Here is a 21765-nt window from a genome sequence, read left to right on the forward strand (position 1 = left end):
TGAAATATGGTTGATATTCTTATGCAGCAATTAACTGAGATGTGGCCTTGTGAAAACAATATTCATTATAATTATTATTGTCTTATTTGAGAAACGCCTCAGGGCATCCAATACCGCTTCTAACAGAAGTAAAAACAACACGCACCCACCTGACATTTATTAATTAAATAGGCTATAGATGACCAATTTTCATTTATGGTCACTCCAAGGGACGCAGCCATGCGGTAGAATGAGATAGCAATATCACTTGCTCCCTCTTTAAGGGGCCCACTGATTAACAGTCCGCCGGACGGTATCGGCCTGTCAGTTGTTCGGAACTGTCAAAATTATGTTCTAACTGACAGGCCGATACCGTCCGGCGGACTGTTAGTCAGTGGGCCCCTTAAACGTATAAATGCGTCCCTTGGAGTGGCCGGCGTTGGCCCACTCTATCTAAATTTTAAAGCCCGACGATACTACAGCCACTTTTCACAATAAGTATGGCCGTCATGTCACAACTTGACAATAAATGAAGCTGTTTTATTCCGCTTATTAAGTTTATCCTTGAAAGTTCCTCTTTCAATTGCCAGTCGGTACTGAGAATTTCATTATGTTTACTACGCCGGCGAAAGGGCAAATCTTTCAAAGGAAAACTGTAGGTAATTGCAGTTCCCGGACTTAGTACTCACTTTATATTGTAGACTAAATTCTTCTTAGTAGGTATATAATATAGGCTTCCTGAAATATACTTCGGTAGGCAAAGGGCAAATGCTTATAGCTGAATAAATAATAGTCAGCTCTTAGTACATTTGTAATTTCGAAAAACGGGCCATCTGACTGACAATCATCGGAAACATGTTTTGAAATTATACATTTTGATGTTTTTACCATGTACCTACACATTATTTTAAAAATAAACGAGAGTTTTAGTGTAGATAAAATGGAAAATAATTTAAAGGATATTCTCAGAAACCAAATGACAGGTAGGTACTATATAAGTTACATCTTATACCTTTAAACGATCAATTCTTGTTTATTTATTTATTAATTTATATTTCGGGAATCTCGGAAACGGCTCTAACGATTTCGATGAAATTTGCTATATAATGGGGATTTTCGGGGGCGAAAACGAAAAATTGACCTGGCTAGGTCTTATCTCTGAGAAAACTCTGAGAATTTTTTTGCGATTTTATAATTCAAAACATCAACATCAACATTTATTCAGCAAATAGGCCACAAGGGCACTTTTATTGTTTTGCGAGCAAAGCTCTGTCTTCCAGATATTAAATTATAATATTATAATTATCTTTGTTGAAACCCAAAAAGGGTTGCCGCACCGTCAGACGTAAGCTACCTACCTACTTACTTTCGAAAACAACATGAGGAAAAAGGCAGTACAGTCTGACATAAATCAGTAGAAATTAAAAAGTGGCAATACTGTAGTGTCGTCCGTTATCTGATATAGATCAATTTGAAATGGACGACACTACAGTATTGCCACTTTTTTAATTTCTACTCTTTTTTGTCAGAATATAATAGGCATTTAAAGTCATATTTTATGTGTTGAATGCAATCTAGCTTATGCTGGCGTCATCTGTAAAATACTCGACTGGCCCACCCCATTCAGATGGGGTAATTTTTTGAGCTAAGGTCAGACTTCTATAATAGTATTCTAGTTCGTTGTTTGCAACAGAACTCGGGCAAGCTAAAGACGAATATCGATAATTGGTAGCACCAGGATGTTATCCCACCAAGTATAACCCTCACATTTAAAAACTTAAACTTGGCATTTATTACGCGAGAATACGGTAACCAATTGAACGAGTTTTCTGACACTTACGGTTGTTATGCCTGCACAGGATTTGCTCCAGTTGTTTTGAACGTAGGTAAACACAATCAAACCCATTCACATTCACAAATAGCAAAAGCATTCACGCGCGCATGTTTATTACCTAATCGTGCCCCGGTAATAAATGCACGCTTTTGGTGTTTTACGCCTTGGCCGCTAAAGCGCGTACCTACTAACTACACTAGCCTGACCGCGAAAAATGTAAATCGAAATTTCATTTTCATTTCTCGTGCTCTGAAAGAGGGTTATTGTTGTTCTAAAAGTTGTGCAGAAAATTATTCGTTTCTGCACTAGAGCATTTTAGGTTCCAAGTACGAACAGAGGCGTAACTAGGGGGGGGTTGGAGGGGGCAAGTGCCCCGGGCGCCGTCCAAGGGGGGGGCGCCAAAATGGGCAAAAGACTACCTCTCATCCTGGTAATCTGGCCCACAGCTCAGAAAAGCAAAGAGAAAGCCGATCTTTTAGGTACTCTTTTTTGCCTAGAACTCGACCTTAAAAGACGACGGTAGCGCCCTACCGCCCACCATCCTTCAGTGCGAATACTCTATGCCAGAAACTTCTATCAAGCAGAGGGATATTCGGTAGGAGTTGCTATGCTTTCATTTTATAAGGCGAGCGGGCCGAGTGCTTCAGAGAGTTCAGAGCTGTGTTCCGTGTTAGCGCGTCTTTTCCCTCAGGGGTCTCCTGTCGGGAAGTTACCATTTTATGGACAGTCCAAGAGACTACCTATGCAAATGGATCCCTAGCCCTTTGTCCGGCAGGCGCATATATATGAGCCGTAGTAGACGGAACCTACTCCAATAGCTGCTGCTGCATATCTGTGACATGTTGTCTATCGGACGACAGTAGGTACGGGGATTCCTATATAGGCTGGTTAAAAATAACTACATTCCCGTTGCCAGGGAGGTTTTGGGATTATACTGAGCAACTTTTACTACGGGACCAACCCCGAAATCTCAAAAAAAAAGTTTACCCTCCCACAGAAAATGGACCAACCAAAATGTATGAACCAGCCAAATTTTTTTTTCGCGACTGAGGGGTTGGTCCCATAGTAAAAGTTGCTCATTATAATCCCAGAACCTCCCTGGCAACGGGAATACAGTTATTTTTTAGCCACCCTGTATACAGGATGTTCTCTACCGCTCGTAGGTAAGTACAATGAGCTGTTGTCTGAAGAATTGTTTGACATGCTGCCTAGTTGCCAACGGTGACAGCTTGCCATCACTGCACCGCTCGCCGTATTAGGATAGGCAGAGTGTTTATCCTCACACCCTAGAGGCCTAGAACCTAAATGGTCGCGTACTGTGCGGTTTAAGAGGAATTCCTTCCACAGTGGTCGGGAGGAAATTTGTCGAAAAAAGGGAGCTCATTCCACAATAAATTGATTAAGTTCCTTTTTCTCGAGAGGCTACAGTATGGAGATCTCCAAAAAAGTGCATAAGTTTTAAAATGGTCGGCAACGCGCTTGTAACTCTTTTGGAGTGTAGACGTCCATATGATGCGGTGACCACTTACCATCAGGTGGGTCGTAAACATGTTACCCACCGATGTCACAGAATAAATAATAGTACTAGGTACAGAAGACTCACTCTCTAACAAAACGCGTCTGTCACGATCAGCGCAGATATGGCCGCTAGGTGGCGACAGCGCCACGCGCGGCTTATGGCAAACCCCAAAATTGGGGTCGAACGGATGGACTTTTAACTGCCTGTAGCAAAGCGACAACATCGCGGAGTGAGCCACGCCTGCCGATGTATTAAAAAAACACATATACACTGTATTGTCTAAATTAAAAGTAAATTTTAGTTAAAAAAAAAGTAACCCTTTTGTAGTTCATTTCGTTTGTGTGGGGGGGGGGGGGGCGCAAATTTGGTGCCTGCCCCTGGCGCCATATCCTCTAGCTACGCCTCTGAGTACGAATTAATATTTTTTTTACGATAAGCAATTGAAATTTGGGTGTAAATGGATTTTTAATACATTGTGCATTCTGATACCTATCTGATACTTTCACTTTCTCAATTTTCATAATAATTTAAGCACTAGCTGTGCTTGCTAGCTTCGCTTTAGTTTTTAAGTTTATAAAATGCAAATATATGTTAGTCTAAAAGGGCAGGCGTGGATCACTACGCGATTTCGTCGCTTTGCTACAGGTAGCTAAAAGTACATCTATTCCACACCAATTTTGGTGGCTAGCCATAAGCCGCGCGTGGCGCTGTCGCCACCTAGCGGCCATATCTGTCCTGATCGTAACAGACGCGTTTTGTTAGAGAGTGAGTCTTTCGTACCTAGTACTATTATTTATGCTTTGATAAGGGCCTATAGTTGCCTGATTTAAAATATTGAATAAATACATAAAGTCCTTGGTTAAAAGCAATAAATATATATTAAAAAAACAAAAGAGTGTTTGTTTTAGACAGAAGTAACGTGATAATGTTTCTGGGTGACATTGCCGGTGTTTCGGTAGAACAGGGCACAGCTGCGACTGCGACATGCCGTGTCGGGTTATCCAACGCTGTCGTTGTGACGAACCATTTGGCCTATAGTTACATAATGGACAGACTATCTGCCGTATTCGAACTTCAAGATATTCACAAGAGACGACACGTACTAGATCCATTCTAGATACGATATAGTTTAGATATCAACTAGTTCTCTTTTGAAGCGCAATTCGGGCAACCAATGTCACTTTACGTTAGATAGAATAAGATATCTATTTAGATGTGAATTGGATCTCTAAGTCATATCCTGTGGAAATCGTTCAAGAGTATCTCCAGAATCGCGCAAATGTCAAATTTGCCAGGTTAGATCTTAAACATATCGTTATCGTATCTTGGTGATGTCTAATAGATGTCTATTTCAAAATCCGAATCGGGCCCTATATCATGTAGACTCCACGCCGGATGACTCACGCTAGAACGCCGTGGCATCTGACATTTCGTCGGGTGACAAGCAAAAATCACTAACTAACACCATTGAAATTATTGGACAATAAACCGTGTTACAAGTATAATAAAGTGCATTGTTACTTAAATTTATTGAAAGTACTTAGTGACTTTTGCTTGTCACCCGACGATTTTATTTTCTATGATGCGTGATCGGTGATCAATTGATCATAAACTGACCCCCCTGCATGGACATTTGTTTGCCCTACTATATATTTGGAGCTTACTATACAAGTGTACATTAAGCACGACTATGCCCCTTCGTTTGCCTTTTTCCGATTATTTTAATACTATTAGGAGTCAGGAGCTTTTGAAAATTTTATGGAATTTGTTTTTCGCAGTACGTTTGTATGGAGATGCGGTTATCCCCTTTCCTTTTATGCGAATTTTACTGTATTCAATTTCGTCTCCTAGTAGGTATATTCGAGTAAGGGCCCCCCCACATATGGCGTCTTTCGAGCGTCGGCGTCTGTCGGCGTCGGTCCAGCGCTATGGAAAATGACGTCGCTGCGCAGTTGCGTCGACGCTGCGTCGACGTTGCGTCGGTCGGCCATAGAATTGTAGACGCCGACGCTCGAAAGACGCCAGATGTGGGGGGGGCCTAATACGAGTATATACTGTAGCATAGTTAGTACTAAAATAAAATATACCAAAATTGCCACGTGATAAAACGTTTTATTTACAATTTAAAAGGATAAACACCTTGCCTTGATAGTTTTAAAAAAAAGGTAACTGCCACCGAAATCAGCTAAGCAACAATATAGGTAATTTTTAATAAGCACCGTGCCACCGAAATCAACTAAGTAACAATATAGGTAATTTTTAAAAAGCAACGTGCCACCGAAATCAGCTAAGTAATAATATAGGTAATTTTTAATAAGCACCGTGCCACCGAAATCAATTAAGTAACAATATAAGCACTGTCACCGAAATCTACCTTATAAACTAATAAAAAAACTTCCTAGCAGGCTATGTGTTCTACTGGTACCAGACAGGAACAGAGGCTACGGGCAATAATTTAATCTAGAGAAATATACAAAGTGAGTCGTCGAATGGTTTAGCAGGAACAGGCTCAGGTCTCTGGTGTACTGCTCACGCTCAGACTGATGTCGAGAATAATAGGCTTAGACCTATGGTGCACAGTCCACACACAGGCTGGAATTGTTGGCTCGGGTTGAAATAGTAGAATGAACTATGCGCGGTAACATAGCATGTGCCTTGGTCCGTGTCCACAAACGCAATTGTAAAAATATTCCCCGAATAAGAAAACTGCGAACGAAGAGAAGAGCCACGCTAAAGTAAAGATATGAAAACAAATAAGATAATAAAATAAAAGATGCAAACGGACTTACCCGCGACAAAAAGCGGTTTTCCCAATTACTAAAGCGATACTTAGTGGCCGTTTAAAACTTTTGCCATCGATATAAGCCAAATTAATTCTATTTCATGGAAAGCTTTTGAAATTATGCATAAAATATCCTCTTACGTTGACGTCCCGTTCTTTTATTTTTCTTTTTTGTCACTTGTCAAACCAGCCGTCGGGAATTGACTCATAAATAAAAACTTTTTACAAAAAAAAGAAAACCGACTTCAAAAAGGATGAAATAAAATATTATCCTTTTTAAGTCTATGCGTTACCAACTGATATGTTTGAAGTCGGTGCCAAGCCAACTTTTGAAGCATACCATGATTTTGGTGCGATTCTATAATGATTTACGTTGGATTGCCTTACACGACAACAATGAACGTACTTTCTGTAGGTACAATCGTCGTTAAAAATATGTTTACACTTTTCGTCTTATATTACATATTACAAAGGAGTACGGTGCAAAAGTGTAAACATATCTTTGACGTCGACTGTACCTAAGAACACACGATCAAACCTTCTTGGTACAGTCCGTACCATGTTTGTCGGCACGCAAGCGTGGGATTGGGACTGAGTTATTTCCCGTCCCTTATTCAGAGGACTACATTTCAAAATATAAAACAAATCAAGGAATTTACGTTCTTGCCAAATTTCACCTAAAGCGGTTCAGTTGTTTAGCCATGAAAAGGCGACAAAGAGGCAGACAGAATTACTTACACATTTATAATACTCATTAGTACAGTTCTAATGGGGTTTAAAGCTGATTATTTTTGACGGGTATTGTTACTACTTGGCTTGGCACCGACTTCAAACATATCAGTTGGTAACGCATAGACTTAAAAAGGATAATATTTTATTTCATCCTTTTTGAAGTCGGTTTTCTTTTTTTTGTAAAAAGTTTTTATTTTTCCATTTTTAGTTTTTAACGCATTGTTAAGTGCGCGACGCATGAATAAAAAACAACATCATGATTAACACAAAATTGGTGTACCTACTTTAATAAATATGTACTTAATCAGGTATTTTTTCGAGTCCGTCTGGGAAATTATAATTCCTGTCACTACACTAAATCCATCCTCCGCCCCGCCACTGACCCAATCCCTCAACTCCCCGATCACTCTACCTCACAGCGCATCAACCCCTGATCCATGAACCCCTCGACCCTGAACCAGCAGCCCTTCAACCGCCATTCCCTTAACTTCGCTTCGCCTTAACTCCTAACCCTAACCCCCGATCAGTAGCCTTACCAGCTTACCAAGAGTTTGACATTGATTTATTCGCTAGCGTATGTGTAACTTACTTTATTTGCATCTCGCTCGTACTGGCATATTGCGAGCGAGATGCATAAATAGTAAGTTACGAAGACGTTAGCGTCGCTAACTTAGCGAATATGTCAATGTCAAACTCGTGGTAAGGCTACACTTGGCTACACTTGCACTACATCAAATTGGCGGTTTTCGGAAGCAAATGCTCGAGTTACTTTAGAAAACACCGAAATCACTTTACACGTGCCTTTAAAAACTGAGGAGTTCCCTCAATTCCTCATGGATTCCATCATCAGACCAGAACCAAAAATAATACGGAAACACCTTGGAGGTAACTCCTTCCAAACAAAAAAAGAATTACTCAAATCGGATCACAGGTGCCGAAGTAATTGCTGAACATACTACATTTAAAAAAATCATCATCATTATCATCAAAACAATCATCATCATCTGGTCTACTTCATCAAAGTGGTGGTTTTCGGGAGAAAATGCTCGAGTTGCTTAAGAAAACACCCAAATCACCATGCATGTGCCTTTAAAAATTGAGGAGTTCCCTCAATTCCTCATGGATTCCATCATCAGACCAGAACCAAAAATAATACGGAAACACCGTGGAGGTAACTCCTTCCAAACAAAAAAAGAATTACTCAAATCGGATCACAGGTGCCGGCGTAATCGCTGAACATACTACATTTAAAAAATCATCATCATTATCATCAAAACAATCATCATCATCAGGTCTACTTCATCAAAGTGGTGGTTTTCGGGAGAAAATGCTCGAGTTGCTTAAGAAAACACCCAAATCACCATGCATGTGCCTTTAAAAATTGAGGAGTTCCCTCAATTCCTCATGGATCCCATCATCAGAACAGAACCAAATTAAAATGGGACCAACTCGGAGGTAGCTCCTTTCAAACAAAAAAATAATTACTCAAATCGGACTACGGATGTCGGAGTAATCGGTGAACGTACATAGAAAAAAAAAAAAATAGCCACAACCGAATACAGAACCTCCTCCTTCTATGAAATGGAAGTCGGTTAAAAAAAGGTTTCTACCAAAGCGTAACGCTGCAATACCTACTAGGGGTTGCATTGCTCGGTTGTTTACTTAAAACCGTCATTAGAGGGATCGGCGGCTTTTATAGCGGTTGCTAGTGATGTTCCTTTACGTGCATTCCCGGAAAATTCTTAAAAGTATGTTTTATATACCAAGGGTCTTCTTCTTCTTCCTCGCGTTATCCCGGCATTTCGCCACGGCTCATGAGAGCCTGGGGTCCGCTTGATAACTAATCTATGATTTGACGTAGGCACTAGTTTTTACGAAAGCGACTGCCATCTGACCTTCCAACCCAGAGGGTAAACTAGGCCTTATTGGGATTAGTCCGGTTTCCTCACGATGTTTTCCTTCACCGAAAAGCGACTGGTAAGTATCAAATGATATTTCGTACATAAGTTCCGAAAAACTCATTGGTACGAGCCGGGGTTTGAACCCGCGACCTCCAGATTGCAAGTCGTACGCTCTCACCGCTAGGCCACCAGCGCTTGTTTTACCAAGGGTATTGCTATTAAAATACTTGCTCAAAAATACTACTATCGGTACCTTTTTGGCAAATAAAGTTTCGCGAGGATGCAAAATAGTTTTTTCGTGTTGTACATACAAATTTTCACCTCACAAGTGAAAACAGAGTCAGACCAAGAAAAGTCTGCAGCGGATTTGATAGCCTACGCAGTGCAAGTGTTATTTTGAACGTCAATCTTCTATGAAATTATGGACGTATAAATACGGGACAGAGAGAATAGAAATACTTTCTAACTTGAAATGACATAATATGAATATGAAGGTCACTTGAATGTCATTTTGTCATAGGTAAGTATGAAGGAAAGAGTTTCAAGTGCTGAAACACACATATTTTCCGGAAATACGTCCTTGTGCTAACGAATAGCCCTTCACTACGTTTCCCGTGGGCTGAGGAAGTTATTGCATTCGGTCTATTATTGCATTACAGGAATTACAGGAATTCCCATTCCCGTATCGGCGTCCATTAACACTTGTAATTGAAGCTTTTCTTTGTATTATCGTAAACAATGCTAGATTTAATGACCTAGACCCCTATTCGACAAGCGACGTTTGACGTATCGTGTTGATCTCCCGTTGATGTGGGAAAAATCATAAGTTCTCGAATACGTACAATGTCAAAATTTGACATTAACAATCCACAGTTAGGGTGACAAGCAAACCAAACCGAACCACCCTTAGTTTAGAGTGGAGTTTTGTTTGTACCAAATGATATTATCCACCGTTGATGGAATCATAACATTCATAACTCAGTATGCGATAAATCAACTGTTGTTTTGACGTGGATGCGAAATCTGACAGTTGTGCGTGTCGAATTTGGCCCCTAATTGTTACTTTTCGCGGAACCGTGATGATGGAAATTAAGAATGGTTTAGCTTTTACATTGATTTTGCTTAATTACTTCGCTCTGTAATTCGCTTCGCTCGATCGCTTTGTAATTTGATTGACCTTTGTTTTGTGTAATTGGTAAGCAGAGTCCGACCACTCCAAGTTTTCACGCCAAGCATTAAGGATGAGTCACGCTAGAACGGCCCGGGTCCGGGCCGAGGCGTCCGGTACTTTAATTTTCATAGAAAGCATCACGTGATCAGTATAGCTGAGAGCTGGACACGTTTGCAAATATTCTCCCATAAAAGAGTTTTCTCCTTGCCTCTACCCTTCCTACAACTATGGTAACTGTAGTCTGAGGAGACAGAACAACAACACGAGAGTTGATCCACCATAAATCTACTCTGACTATTACTATGTAGGTTGAGTATTTATTATCAATCGTCACGCTCGGCTTCACCGTTCCCGTAGATTACAAAACCACAGACCAGGTAGATTGAGCTAGACGTGGCAAGCGTCCGAAAAATAACGTGTTGATCTTGTATAACACTATGACGCAATTTTGTGTTGAATAACTTTCTTTCTTTGAGTTTTGGTTGAGTTTGTACCTACAGTCAATTATGTAATGGTGCAATGATGCATTATCTGAACGCATGGAAAGGAAGCGCGACTGTGCGGAAAGCGCGCTGCATGGGACACAACAAGGCCCCTACGTTTATTGTTCTATTTGACGGCGCAGCAACTAGTATCATTTCTCTCTCCTCGCTCTTTTAAAATGCCATTTGTCAAAAAAGGACAACTATACTGTTGACAAGGTGAACTTCAAATCAAGTGTTGCCTTTTTTGATGCATCCAGGCTGTGTATGTGTGCGTAAAAACGTGTATGTGTGCTCTTTTAGGGATGTGAAAAGTCGATTTTAATCATGTTATATATCGATAAACGCTACACAGCGGAACGAAATAGCTATTAATTGAAGCTTCAATATCTTCGTTAAACATATACATAATTGAAATGCTAATGAATAATAAATATATTAGAATATAATAAAATATTTCAATTATTGCGGAACACATATCTTAGTAGGTATTTATGTATTTTAATTAAATATCTGAACTTTCCCTTGGTTCCCTGCTGGGGCGTGACGATAAAATTGTGATCTGATAACCACAATAAAGAATAAAAGCGTTTTTGTTCATTTTAGATATCGTCAAACCTTTGAAGTAAAATTAAAATTGTAAGAAATGTCGATAGTTTATCGATATGACTTTATCAACATGGCTACAGCAAGGTGGTGTTAAATTGTTAATCGTACACTAAACAAAAGTGGCAACAGTGACAGCTCGCTGAGACACCGTCTATATATATATATTATGTCTATGGGACACAACAAATGTTTCCTTACTAGGTATATAGTACTACTACTTACTAGGTATTTCTATGTACAATAAAGTCAATTAAATACATACATACATATATAGCCTGACAAGATTCTATTTGGCCCTGAGATAGTATAGCTGCAAGCAGCTTACGTACATCATGTATAGTCAAATAAAATGCCGATACCGATCATGTCAACGACTAATTTCAAATCATTGTTTAGTTGATTAATAAGGTGACGTTCAAGTATCAACTGCACCTGCATTACTGTTGCGGTGTCGTTGCTGCCACGGCTGTAGTGCCAATCAATTTCCTTCACAAAATGAGTGACGTTTGCCGCCGCATTACTGCCGCGATTATGACGTTCATTCCGTCACATTTTATTAAAACAAGTTAGCAGCGGCAACAACGATCCCGCAACAGCTGTTGACATCCGAACGTCACCTTAAAGTAGGTAGTCTAGTTCAATATAATGGTCTGTGTAAAATACCAATAGACTGTACAGTCTACGTCTACCAGTGTTTGTTGTACCAAACGATAGACACAGAAGTGCGTAACATTGTGTATCGGTTTGCAATCGCACTCGATGTATAAATAAAAGTTATTTCGGGCCGCAAATCGGGCCAAATCGCCACCCAACTAGACGTGTGCGCCGCGCCGGCGCGCCGCCGCCGCCGGGTTTTTTGACCACGCCGCCGCCGCCGATAAATGATCGGCGTGAAATCGGCGTGACCTTGAGTGTTGTTAATTAGCTATTCTAAGTTGGTTTTTGAATTACAATATAGATTTTTTTGTATTATTTATGTTACAGTTGTCAAATATACATCAATCATTAATTAAATGAACCTGAATAGCCAGTTGCAGAAACTATTAGACACACCAATTAAAGTAACTGAGTAACCTTAAGTAGTCATCGTCAACTGTTAACGAACGAAAGAAGACTGCTGCTAGTTAGGGTGGTTCACGTTTGTATGGGAAAAATTCAAACTCTAGCTAGAAGAAGCGGCACCCTCCCATTTTGTTACACTTGTTTTATTGACTAAATATGCCAAGTTTTGTAATCTTATCTCAACTACAAGGGGGTGCTCAAACACTTTGAAATTTTTCAAAGTTGTATGAAATCCAAAAAAATTAAGTTATTATTTTTTTGAGTTTTATGTAAGTAGTAGTTTTCACATTATTTGAAAGTGTGATTTAAAAGTTATTTGGTGAAAAACCATTTTTATTTCTATTTTTTATGATTTTTTTAGGTGAAATTCAAAAAATCTTACTTTTGAAAAATTATAAAAAATTGAAATAAAAATGTTTTTCTACTTAAAAACTTATAAATCACATGTGCAAATAATGTGAAAACAGATACTTAAATAAAATTTTGAATAATAAATACTTGTTTTTTTTGGTTTTCATACAACATACAAAATTTTCAAAGTGGTTGAGCACCCCCTTGTAGTTGAGATAAAATTACGAAACTTGGTGTATTTTATCAGCATAATAAGTGTAACAAAATAAGGGGGTGGCCCGTCGGAAAATAAAAAAAAATGTCTTTTGAACCACCCTACTGCTAGTGCTGCTTATACCTTGGACAGCTAGAAGAACAAACTTCTCCATTCTGAAAGAGCTCTATATCGCCACTCATCTATTCCAAACATGCCATGGGTGAGCCCTTAGCTTCTTCGGATATATTATCTAACGCATGATGTGGAGAAACACATTAATTTAAGCCGAATGAATGGCAAACGTGCTCGAGATGGAACATGTGTGAGATGGTCGAATGCTATGAAGAGGTCGGCTTGTAGCAGTCTGCACCGTGCAGTCCATACGGCTTATGACTGCACGAAATGGGGACAAATTAGATGTGGTCGCGAGCCTCGGCCATGAGAAAACGAGAAAGAAGATACGTCTCAGTAAGCCTGGTGCTTGTACGACAAGAAAACCATTAAAAAGAAGCCACAGCAGTTTACTATGTCTAGCAAATGTCAAGGATGTATGGAGTTCTGTTTTGTTAAAGTAAAAAGTACGTCATTTTAATATGATAAGCCATGGAAAGCTTGAGAAAACGGAGAGTTACAGATTGGATCGAAGGTCATTGGGAGCAGAAAACCTCTTAATGAAAGCCAGTTACTAGGGCAATCAAGTTATTATACCTATCCTATATTCATTAACAAACCTTATTTTACTCACAGCATATTCAAACTATACGTAGTTCATTGACCAGCAACCTGCATTGATCAAATTTTCAAGAAATACAACATATTAATGATTTTTCTTAAGAAACTTGAAAGTCAAGGTCACGCCGATTTCACGCCGAAAACACGCCGCCGGCCGCCGCCGCCGATTTTTTGGCAAACGCCGCCGCCGATCATTTTTTAATCGGCGCACACGTCTACACCCAACCTCCAGATAAATTAACATTATAATTACGAATGTTACGATTGGAAATGTTTTGACATTGTGCGACTTTAATGTTGATATATCGTCATATAAAGTTATGAACTGTCGGATTAACTAAATTGATAATTTAATCATAAAGTACCGTCCAACTATGCTCTGATCTGATGGGTGAATACAACCCATCAAACACTTGCAATAGGTAATGGCTCCTCTACACGATGGGCCAGCGCCGGCCACTCCCAGGGACGCAGCCATGCGGTAGAATGAGATAGCAATATCACTTGCTCCCTATAACGCATAAATGCGTCCCTTGGAGTGGCTGGCGCTGGCCCATCGTGTAGAGGAGCCATAAGGTGGGGTAAGACTAATATCGGGGCAAGACAAATAGTAATAGACAAATTTTGTCTCGCCACAAGTAAAATAAACTATGTTCATCTTACCCATAGAAGGTAGCATCCTATAGAAGTGGTATACGCGTGCCTCCGCGAGGGACAAGACTTACGCAATGCGACAATATTAAAAACACGTTTTAACGTTCCTGCATTATACCAAAAACAATGTACGTAATTCGGTCGGGTTATTTGTTGCCCACCATAAACCGTACTAAATTTATGGTGGGGAACAAACTAAAAGTGAGACTGTGAGAGAAGCAATAATACCGCTTTCTCTGCTACTCCTACTGAAAGTTCTATAAGTGTATCTCGTTCGGTCATTTAGCCCCTCCCCCGTTTCATCTCTATATTATTGTACCTCTATGGTCTTACCCCACCTTAAGCCCCCTCCAGACTATGCGCGTGAATCGCGGGCGAAGCCGCGAACGCGAGTGTGGAGTCGATTTTCGCAGACAGCGAAATCGACTCCACACTCGCGTTCGTGGCTTCGCCCGCGATTCACGCGCATAGTCTGGAGGGGGCTTTACCATAGTACGAGTATCTAATCATTTCATGATTAGAGCTAACACTTTCGTCCCTCCAATTTAAAAAAATGGGCGGTATCACGGATTTGGAACGTATTGGCAAAAAAAACGCTTAGATTAACCCCCTTATTCATAAACGCGCTACAAACTTCAATTACCTAACAATCGTTTGTCCTTATACCATTTTGACTTATGTATTAGTAAGAAAGGGATTTAAGGGATAAAACATAGGCATTCTTAACTTTTAGGAAGTTGGAAAATATAGTCAGTAACTCATTCCTGGTGGGAGGCCTTTGCATTTGCGCGATTCTGGAGATACTCTTGAACTATTTCCACAGGATATGACTTATAGGTAGAGATCCAATTCACACTAATAGATATTTATACTCTATCTAACGTAAAAATGACATTGGTTGCCCGAATTGCGCTGCAAAAGAGACCTAGTTGATATCTAAACTATAACGTATCTATAGAATGGATCTAGCTAGTACGTGTCGTCTCTTGTGAATATCTTGAAGTTCCAATACGGCAGTATGTATCAAAAGTATAAAGCTTATAGACACTCGGTTACAGACATATGACTTTTAGTACAGCAGTGGCACAGGCTTTAGGTTAGTTCTCGCTCATGTCGTCTCGGATATGGGTAAATATGGTATCGATGCATTCAGTGTAATGCTCTCAACACAAATATATGAGATGACAAGCGCGAAAGTGGTGGGGGTAGTTGCTGTGACGTCATAAAGTCGGCAGTACAAACCTTTTTTTTAGGGTTCCGTACCCAAAGGGTAAAACGGGACCCTATTACTAAGACTTCGGTGTCCGTCCGTCCGTCCGTCCGTCTGTCACCAGGCTGTATCTCACGAACCGTGATAGATGATGTATTTCTGTTGCCGCTATAACAACAAATACTAAAAACAGAATAAAATAAAGATTTTAATGGGGCTCCCATACAACAAACGTGATTTTTGACCAAAGTTAAGCAACGTCGGGAGGGGTCAGTACTTGGATGGGTGACCGTTTTCTTTTTGCTTTTTTTTGTTTTTTTTTTTGCATTATGGTACGGAACTCTTCGTGCGCGAGTCCGACTCGCACTTGCCCGGTTTTTTTCTTTTAAACATACCATGTCGGGTACCAAATGAAAGGGCTTTGTGAGTAGATCACAAATATATAACATACTGTAACATTTTCTATACTTGGTCTAATGATACCATATTCACCCATATCCGAGACTACATGAGCGAAAATCCATTTCTAAAAAAACTTTTCGTTCGCTTCCCGCTAGACTATTTTAGGAATGGCATGCTCGTTGTCAAAACAAATATCATCCGTGTAAAAAGCCGACCTCACATTAATTTTAGAATCGTGACGCAAAGGTATCTAAATTGAATGTAAAACGAATGATTGCACTATTCCTGTTGTTTACGCTATGCGTTGTATCTATTGTGGGTGCGGTGCATGCATTCAGTACGTTGACTACATTTGCGTATGAAGTCTTAATCGAGAGGGAAGTTTGACGTGTTTTTGTGCTAGCTCGTAACATGATGCGTAGAATATTGGCACTCGAAAAGCATAATGTCACAAAGAACTGATTAGCTGAAGGCCTTGTTTTGTTACATTATCCTTTTTAGGGTTCCGTACCCAAAGGGTAAAACGGGACCCTATTACTAAGACTTCGCTGTCCGTCCGTCCGTCCGTCTGTCACCAGGCTGTATCTCACGAACCGTGATAGCTAGACAGTTGAAATTTTCACAGATGATGTATTTCTGTTGCCGCTATAACAACAAATATATAAAAACAGAATAAAATAAAGATTTAAATGGGGCTCCCATACAACAAACGTGATTTTTGACCAAAGTTAAGCAACGTCGGGAGAGGTCAGTACTTGGATGGGTGACCGTTCTTTTTGCTTTTTTTTTTGTTTTTTTTTGTTGCATTATGGTACGGAACCCTTCGTGCGCGAGTCCGACTCGCACTTGCCCGGTTTTTTTCAAGTTGCTATCTATCGGAGGCCGCGGTTCCTAATAACAAAAGGATTTCTGATGACCGGGCACTATTTCTAAAGGTGAACAAGAAGTAATTGGGAGATGCTATAACATTTCATACACACACACTAGTAAAAAGTGTAAGTAAGTAGCCACAAACTATTAGAGTCGCACCAAGAAAAGTATGCAGCGGATTTGATAGCCCACGTAGTGTAAGTGTTATTTATACGTCATAATTTCATAAAAGTACGACGTTTAAAATGACACTTGCACTGCGTGGGCTATCAAAATCGCTGCAGACTTTTCACGGTCTGATCGACTTTAGCTATTGAAGGTAAAACAATCTCCATGTATCAAAAAGTGTCTGTTTGTGGCACTACACTACATAGAATATTTACCTAAAAAAAAAACAAATAATTGGCAGCGCACTTCACTCCGTCAATAACGCCTACGTCCTTAGCTACTCTAGCGCTACTCTGGAGAAATTTGGAACTATTATTTACAGCTGACACTTTTAACCTTTTACTCTATACTTCAAGCCCTTAGCTACGGCCCCACTTAGGGCTTTTGGCTCCTGTGCAAAGTATACAGAGTGGCCTGCAAGCTGAGATACTGGCGTTGAACTGTTCTGTGTGCGTTTGTTTCGTAAACACGACGTCGACCGGAGAGTAGGTACTTGAGATTCATTAGCGGGGCTGAGAATTATGAGATGTTATGGCATTTGTATACAGGGTGGCACACGCACCTATTCAAATATTTATAAAATAGATCAAAATGTTTGTAACTAATGTTATTACTCGTAATATAAACAATGGCAATGAATGCATACAAAATGATTTACTAACGATATTTTTTTTCGTTTCAGCTCTGACGGTTCGATTTCTAACAAAAAGATACATCGGCGAATATGATCATCAACAAGGTATAATAGCAATTAGCATACCTACTTTAATACCTTTTGCTCTTTTCGTTTCCTTGGTACCAACTATTATATATGTAGTAACTTGCCTGTCTGTAATCACAAGTGTATCTCTAAAATACAAGTTTTTGTATTTTCCAGGCAACTTATGTTTTAGTATAATTCAAGCGGCCGCTTATTAGCGGCTGCTATGCACCTCAATAAAAATTAACGTTTTTTTCATTTGTGCCTCTTCAGCACTTATGAAATATTAATATCCCCGATGGCTTCCCTATCACACTCATTGTAAATCTTTTATTTGAATAGCCAGGATTTTAATTAAAAACTACTGCAGTCGGGCTAGCACAGGATTGGCGCGACAGTATCTCGCGGCGAGATAGACTACCCGTCCCTCTTTTGTTAACTAAGTTAGAAAAAGGCGGGTAGTCTATCTCGCCACGAGATACTGTCGCGCCAATCATGTGCTAGGCCTACAGTCACGTCTAAAAATATCGACACGGACAAAGTGCCAAAAATATACACGACCTTATTGCCCATAAATTAAGGTAGTGTACATTTTTGAAACTTTGCCCGTATCGATATTTTCAGACCCTGCCTGCCTGCCTGCCTGTGTGCCTGTACCAACTTGTATTTGTTTTATTACAGACAGCAAGTACAAGCATGAAGTGTTACTGGACGGCGACCCGATCTTGTTTGAGATCTTGGACACGTGCCCAAAGGTCAGTTATCTCACTTAGACCTCTGCTCTTAGACCATCAGACCTCTGCTCCATACAAACTTGGTGCCTATTTTTCTCCCTGGATATTCACATTATGGGATTTTTTTCTACACAATTAATTTAAATTCAATTTCATATAATGGCCATAGCTATGCTATGCCACAGCATAAATAAAAGTACTACCGTACAGAAAGGACAATTCCTACAAAACTGAAGTTTGACAGCGATTCAGGGACGAATCATGCTATGTATGGTACTATACCTTTCGGCATTTAGGGTTGTCAAAATTCAAGTCATTATCTTATCTGTGGTCATGCACGCAAAGGGAGGTCAAGTTGCGCCAACCCTAATAATTGCTTGAAGCAATGCTGAGCTGAACGGAGCCGCAAATGCCCGAAAGGAGGAGTGTCGCCTCGCTGGCTATGCTCCTTTATTTAACGATTTTTCGATTATTGTTATTAGGTACCTATATAACCTATAAGACTTAGAAGCAAGCATCATGCAGCTATTAATGATAAATAGATAAAGTAAGAACGCTAAGCTCGACAAATTTCGTACATTGACTCCCTAATATTTTGTTTCCTGTACTTTATAGAGCACAGAGGATCTTCCAACGCATGACATCGCACAGTGGGCAGACGGCCTGTGCCTAGTGTACTCTATCACGGACCGGCAGTCGTTCAACTTCGTGCGGCGCGCCAAGCAGAGCCTACAGCCAGACGTACCACTGACGCTAGTGGGCAATAAGGCTGACATGGTGCATCTGAGACAGGTTAGTACAGCTACGATAATGTTTAGCACAGAGCGCAGAGGATCCATCAACGCATGATATCGCACAGTGGGCGGACGGTATGTGCCTAGTGTACTCTATTACGGACCGGCAGTCGTTCAACTTCGTGCGGCGCGCCAAGCAGAGCCTGCAGCCACACGTACCACTCACGCTAGTGGGCAATAAGGCTGCCATGGTGCATCTGAGACAGGTTAGTACAGCTACGATAATGTTTAGCACAGAGCGCAGAGGATCCATCAACGCATGATATCGCACAGTGGGCGGACGGTATGTGCCTAGTGTACTCTATTACGGACCGGCAGTCGTTCAACTTCGTGCGGCGCGCCAAGCAGAGCCTGCAGCCACACGTACCACTCACGCTAGTGGGCAATAAGGCTGACATGGTGCATCTGAGACAGGTTAGTACAGCTACGATAATGTTTAGCACAGAGCGCAGAGGATCCATCAACGCATGATATCGCACAGTGGGCGGACGGTATGTGCCTATTACGGACCGGCAGTCGTTCAACTTCGTGCGGCGCGCCAAGCAGAGCCTGCAGCCACACGTACCACTCACGCTAGTGGGCAATAAGGCTGCCATGGTGCATCTGAGACAGGTTAGTACAGCTACGATAATGTTTAGCACAGAGCGCAGAGGATCTATCAACGCATAACATCGCACAGTGGGCGGATGGTATACGCCTAGTGTACTCTATCACGGACCGACAGTCGTTCAACTTCGTGCGGCGCGCCAAGCAGAGCCTACAGCCAGACGTACCACACACACTAGTGGGCAATAAAGGCTTATAATATTTAATAGATATTAATATCTGTCGGCGTTATAGGGTCCACCCTGCCTAAGATAGAACAAAACTAAAATATGTCACTCAAAGAACTCGCTGACACTCGTTTTCGAACTCTTAGAATAGTACTGAATCTTCTTGTAACCTTTGCTTCCAGGTGAGCCCCGACGAAGGCGAGATCCTGGCAAAAGACTTCGAGTGCAGTTTCCGTGAGGTCGCGGCAGCCGAACAGGTGGTCCAAGTGAGCGAGGTCTTCCAGGACCTGTGCCGCGAGGTACTCCAGCTCCGGCGCCGTGCCAAGCACAGCCTGCTGGACCGCATGCTGGGAACGAAGACGGCTTACCGGGTGTATTCTAGAGGGAAAAGCGACAGTGCATTGCCGAAGGATTAAAAATCGACTTTTATTTTGGTTTTCAGTTTTGGAAGGCTTGGGCTTTCCATACAGACTAGCTTGCACGTCTCGTCCAAATTACTTGGGAAATTTGAAATAGCAAAATGATTTGTTTTGTTAATGGTTATATGGAGGAAATATGTGTCGCGTCCAAGTAAAAAATCCCACTTAGCCGCTTGCCATAAGGACGGTTTGATAGGTTATTCGTATAACCAAATGGTACAAGCAAATGGTAAGCAACAGAGTGGGTCCTTTAACTAGATTTCGACACATATGGATAACAGCGAAGCAATATCGTTACGTTACAGAATCTCAAGGATTAAACTCTTCATTGACTTGCATTTCCATTTCGCGTTTAAATTATTTCTAGAATATTTTTGCTAAACGGAATAGACACATATTAAAGTGCTCCAACTTAGCGCCACTTGCACCATCCCAGTATCCCGGGGTTAACCGATTAAACCGTTAACCCAGTGTCAAATTGTACGTAACCATGTAAACTCCAGGTTTAACCGGTTAACCCCGGGGTAGTGGTGGAAGTGGCCCTTAAGTACTCACCTGTACAAATCAACAAATCAGATTTATGATGGAAAATACAAAATCCCGCTCTACGACACTTATTAGTATGTCTAGACTTGTTTAGACACTAGATATAGCGTTTAGCTAGAATGAGTCTTAATTAAATTGTTAATTATACTTGGTCAAGCAGATCTTGTCAGTAGAAAAGGGCGGCAAATTTGAAAAATGTAGGCGCGCGGATATCATCTCATAGAAAATTTGAATTTCGCGCCTTTTTCTACTGACAAGATTTGCTTGACCATCTAAATATTTTGATTTATTTTCAAGGGTGACCGAGTGAGTTTTGCCAGAGTTTTGTACAAGTATACAGTCACCACACGTGGTTGTTATGCCATTTAGGATTCTTGATAAATTGGAAATTCTATTCTAGTATTGAAGAACCAGAAGAATAGCTTGGGCCTATATGGCGCAATAATCGCGGAGCGTGATGTTATATGGACATTTTGCATTTTGAAGCTATAAACTATAACTATGTGAATGTGTACACCAATAGAGCCAATGTGTAAATAGTACACATTTAATGTACTCATCATTTTGTCCGGTTACTTATTAAAAATTTAGAATTACCACTTAGGCGTTCTTAAAACAATAAAGATAGTTTATAAGGTAAGATTAATATCCAAATTACATGTTAACCAACTATGTCGTTTTTTGTGTATTTATTGTAGTAGGTGACTCTTATTGTATCCAAGGTAGAGCTCATATAATATTTCTAAGTACGAAGTGAACGAAAGTGAGGTTGTGACGGTGTGATTTAAATGCAGGGAAAATGATATTTGTGAGGAGTCTTGTTACTTATGTACAGTCGCTAGAAGTACCCGTACCATGACGTCTATGACAGTGTCAAAACTGACATACGTGCTAACGTCTACGTAATTTACTTTCCATACATCTCAGTCGCACTAATATGCGAGTACGAGCGAGATGCATAGAAAGTAAGTTACGTTCTCGATACCGTTTATGTCAATGCCAATCTGGTGGTAGCCACACAGATATATCGAAGCGGGCAAGATGCTAAAACATATCTTAGAAAGACATTACTTAAGTCTTGATAATATTGGCGTGTTCAGATATTTGTAAGCACCTTGGCCGCTCTGATAAATCTGATGGCACTG

The 21765-nt window shown here is 40.5% G+C and overlaps 1 protein-coding gene across 1 annotated transcript in view; it reads left to right on the forward strand.

Annotated features, from left to right (window-relative positions):
* The window catches only part of LOC134678497 (ras-related and estrogen-regulated growth inhibitor), a 33219-nt gene extending 13148 nt beyond the window's left edge, over positions 1-20071 (forward strand). The window contains exons 2-5 of the mRNA XM_063537072.1: positions 17337-17393; positions 18036-18109; positions 18704-18880; positions 19838-20071. Of these exons, the coding sequence (XP_063393142.1) occupies positions 17337-17393; positions 18036-18109; positions 18704-18880; positions 19838-20071 (542 nt within the window). The remainder of the gene's footprint in view (positions 1-17336; positions 17394-18035; positions 18110-18703; positions 18881-19837) is intronic.
* Positions 20072-21765: the final 1694 nt, after the last annotated feature.

The sequence above is a fragment of the Cydia fagiglandana genome, chromosome Z (genome assembly GCF_963556715.1).
Source record: "Cydia fagiglandana chromosome Z, ilCydFagi1.1, whole genome shotgun sequence".
NCBI lineage: Eukaryota > Metazoa > Arthropoda > Insecta > Lepidoptera > Tortricidae > Cydia > Cydia fagiglandana.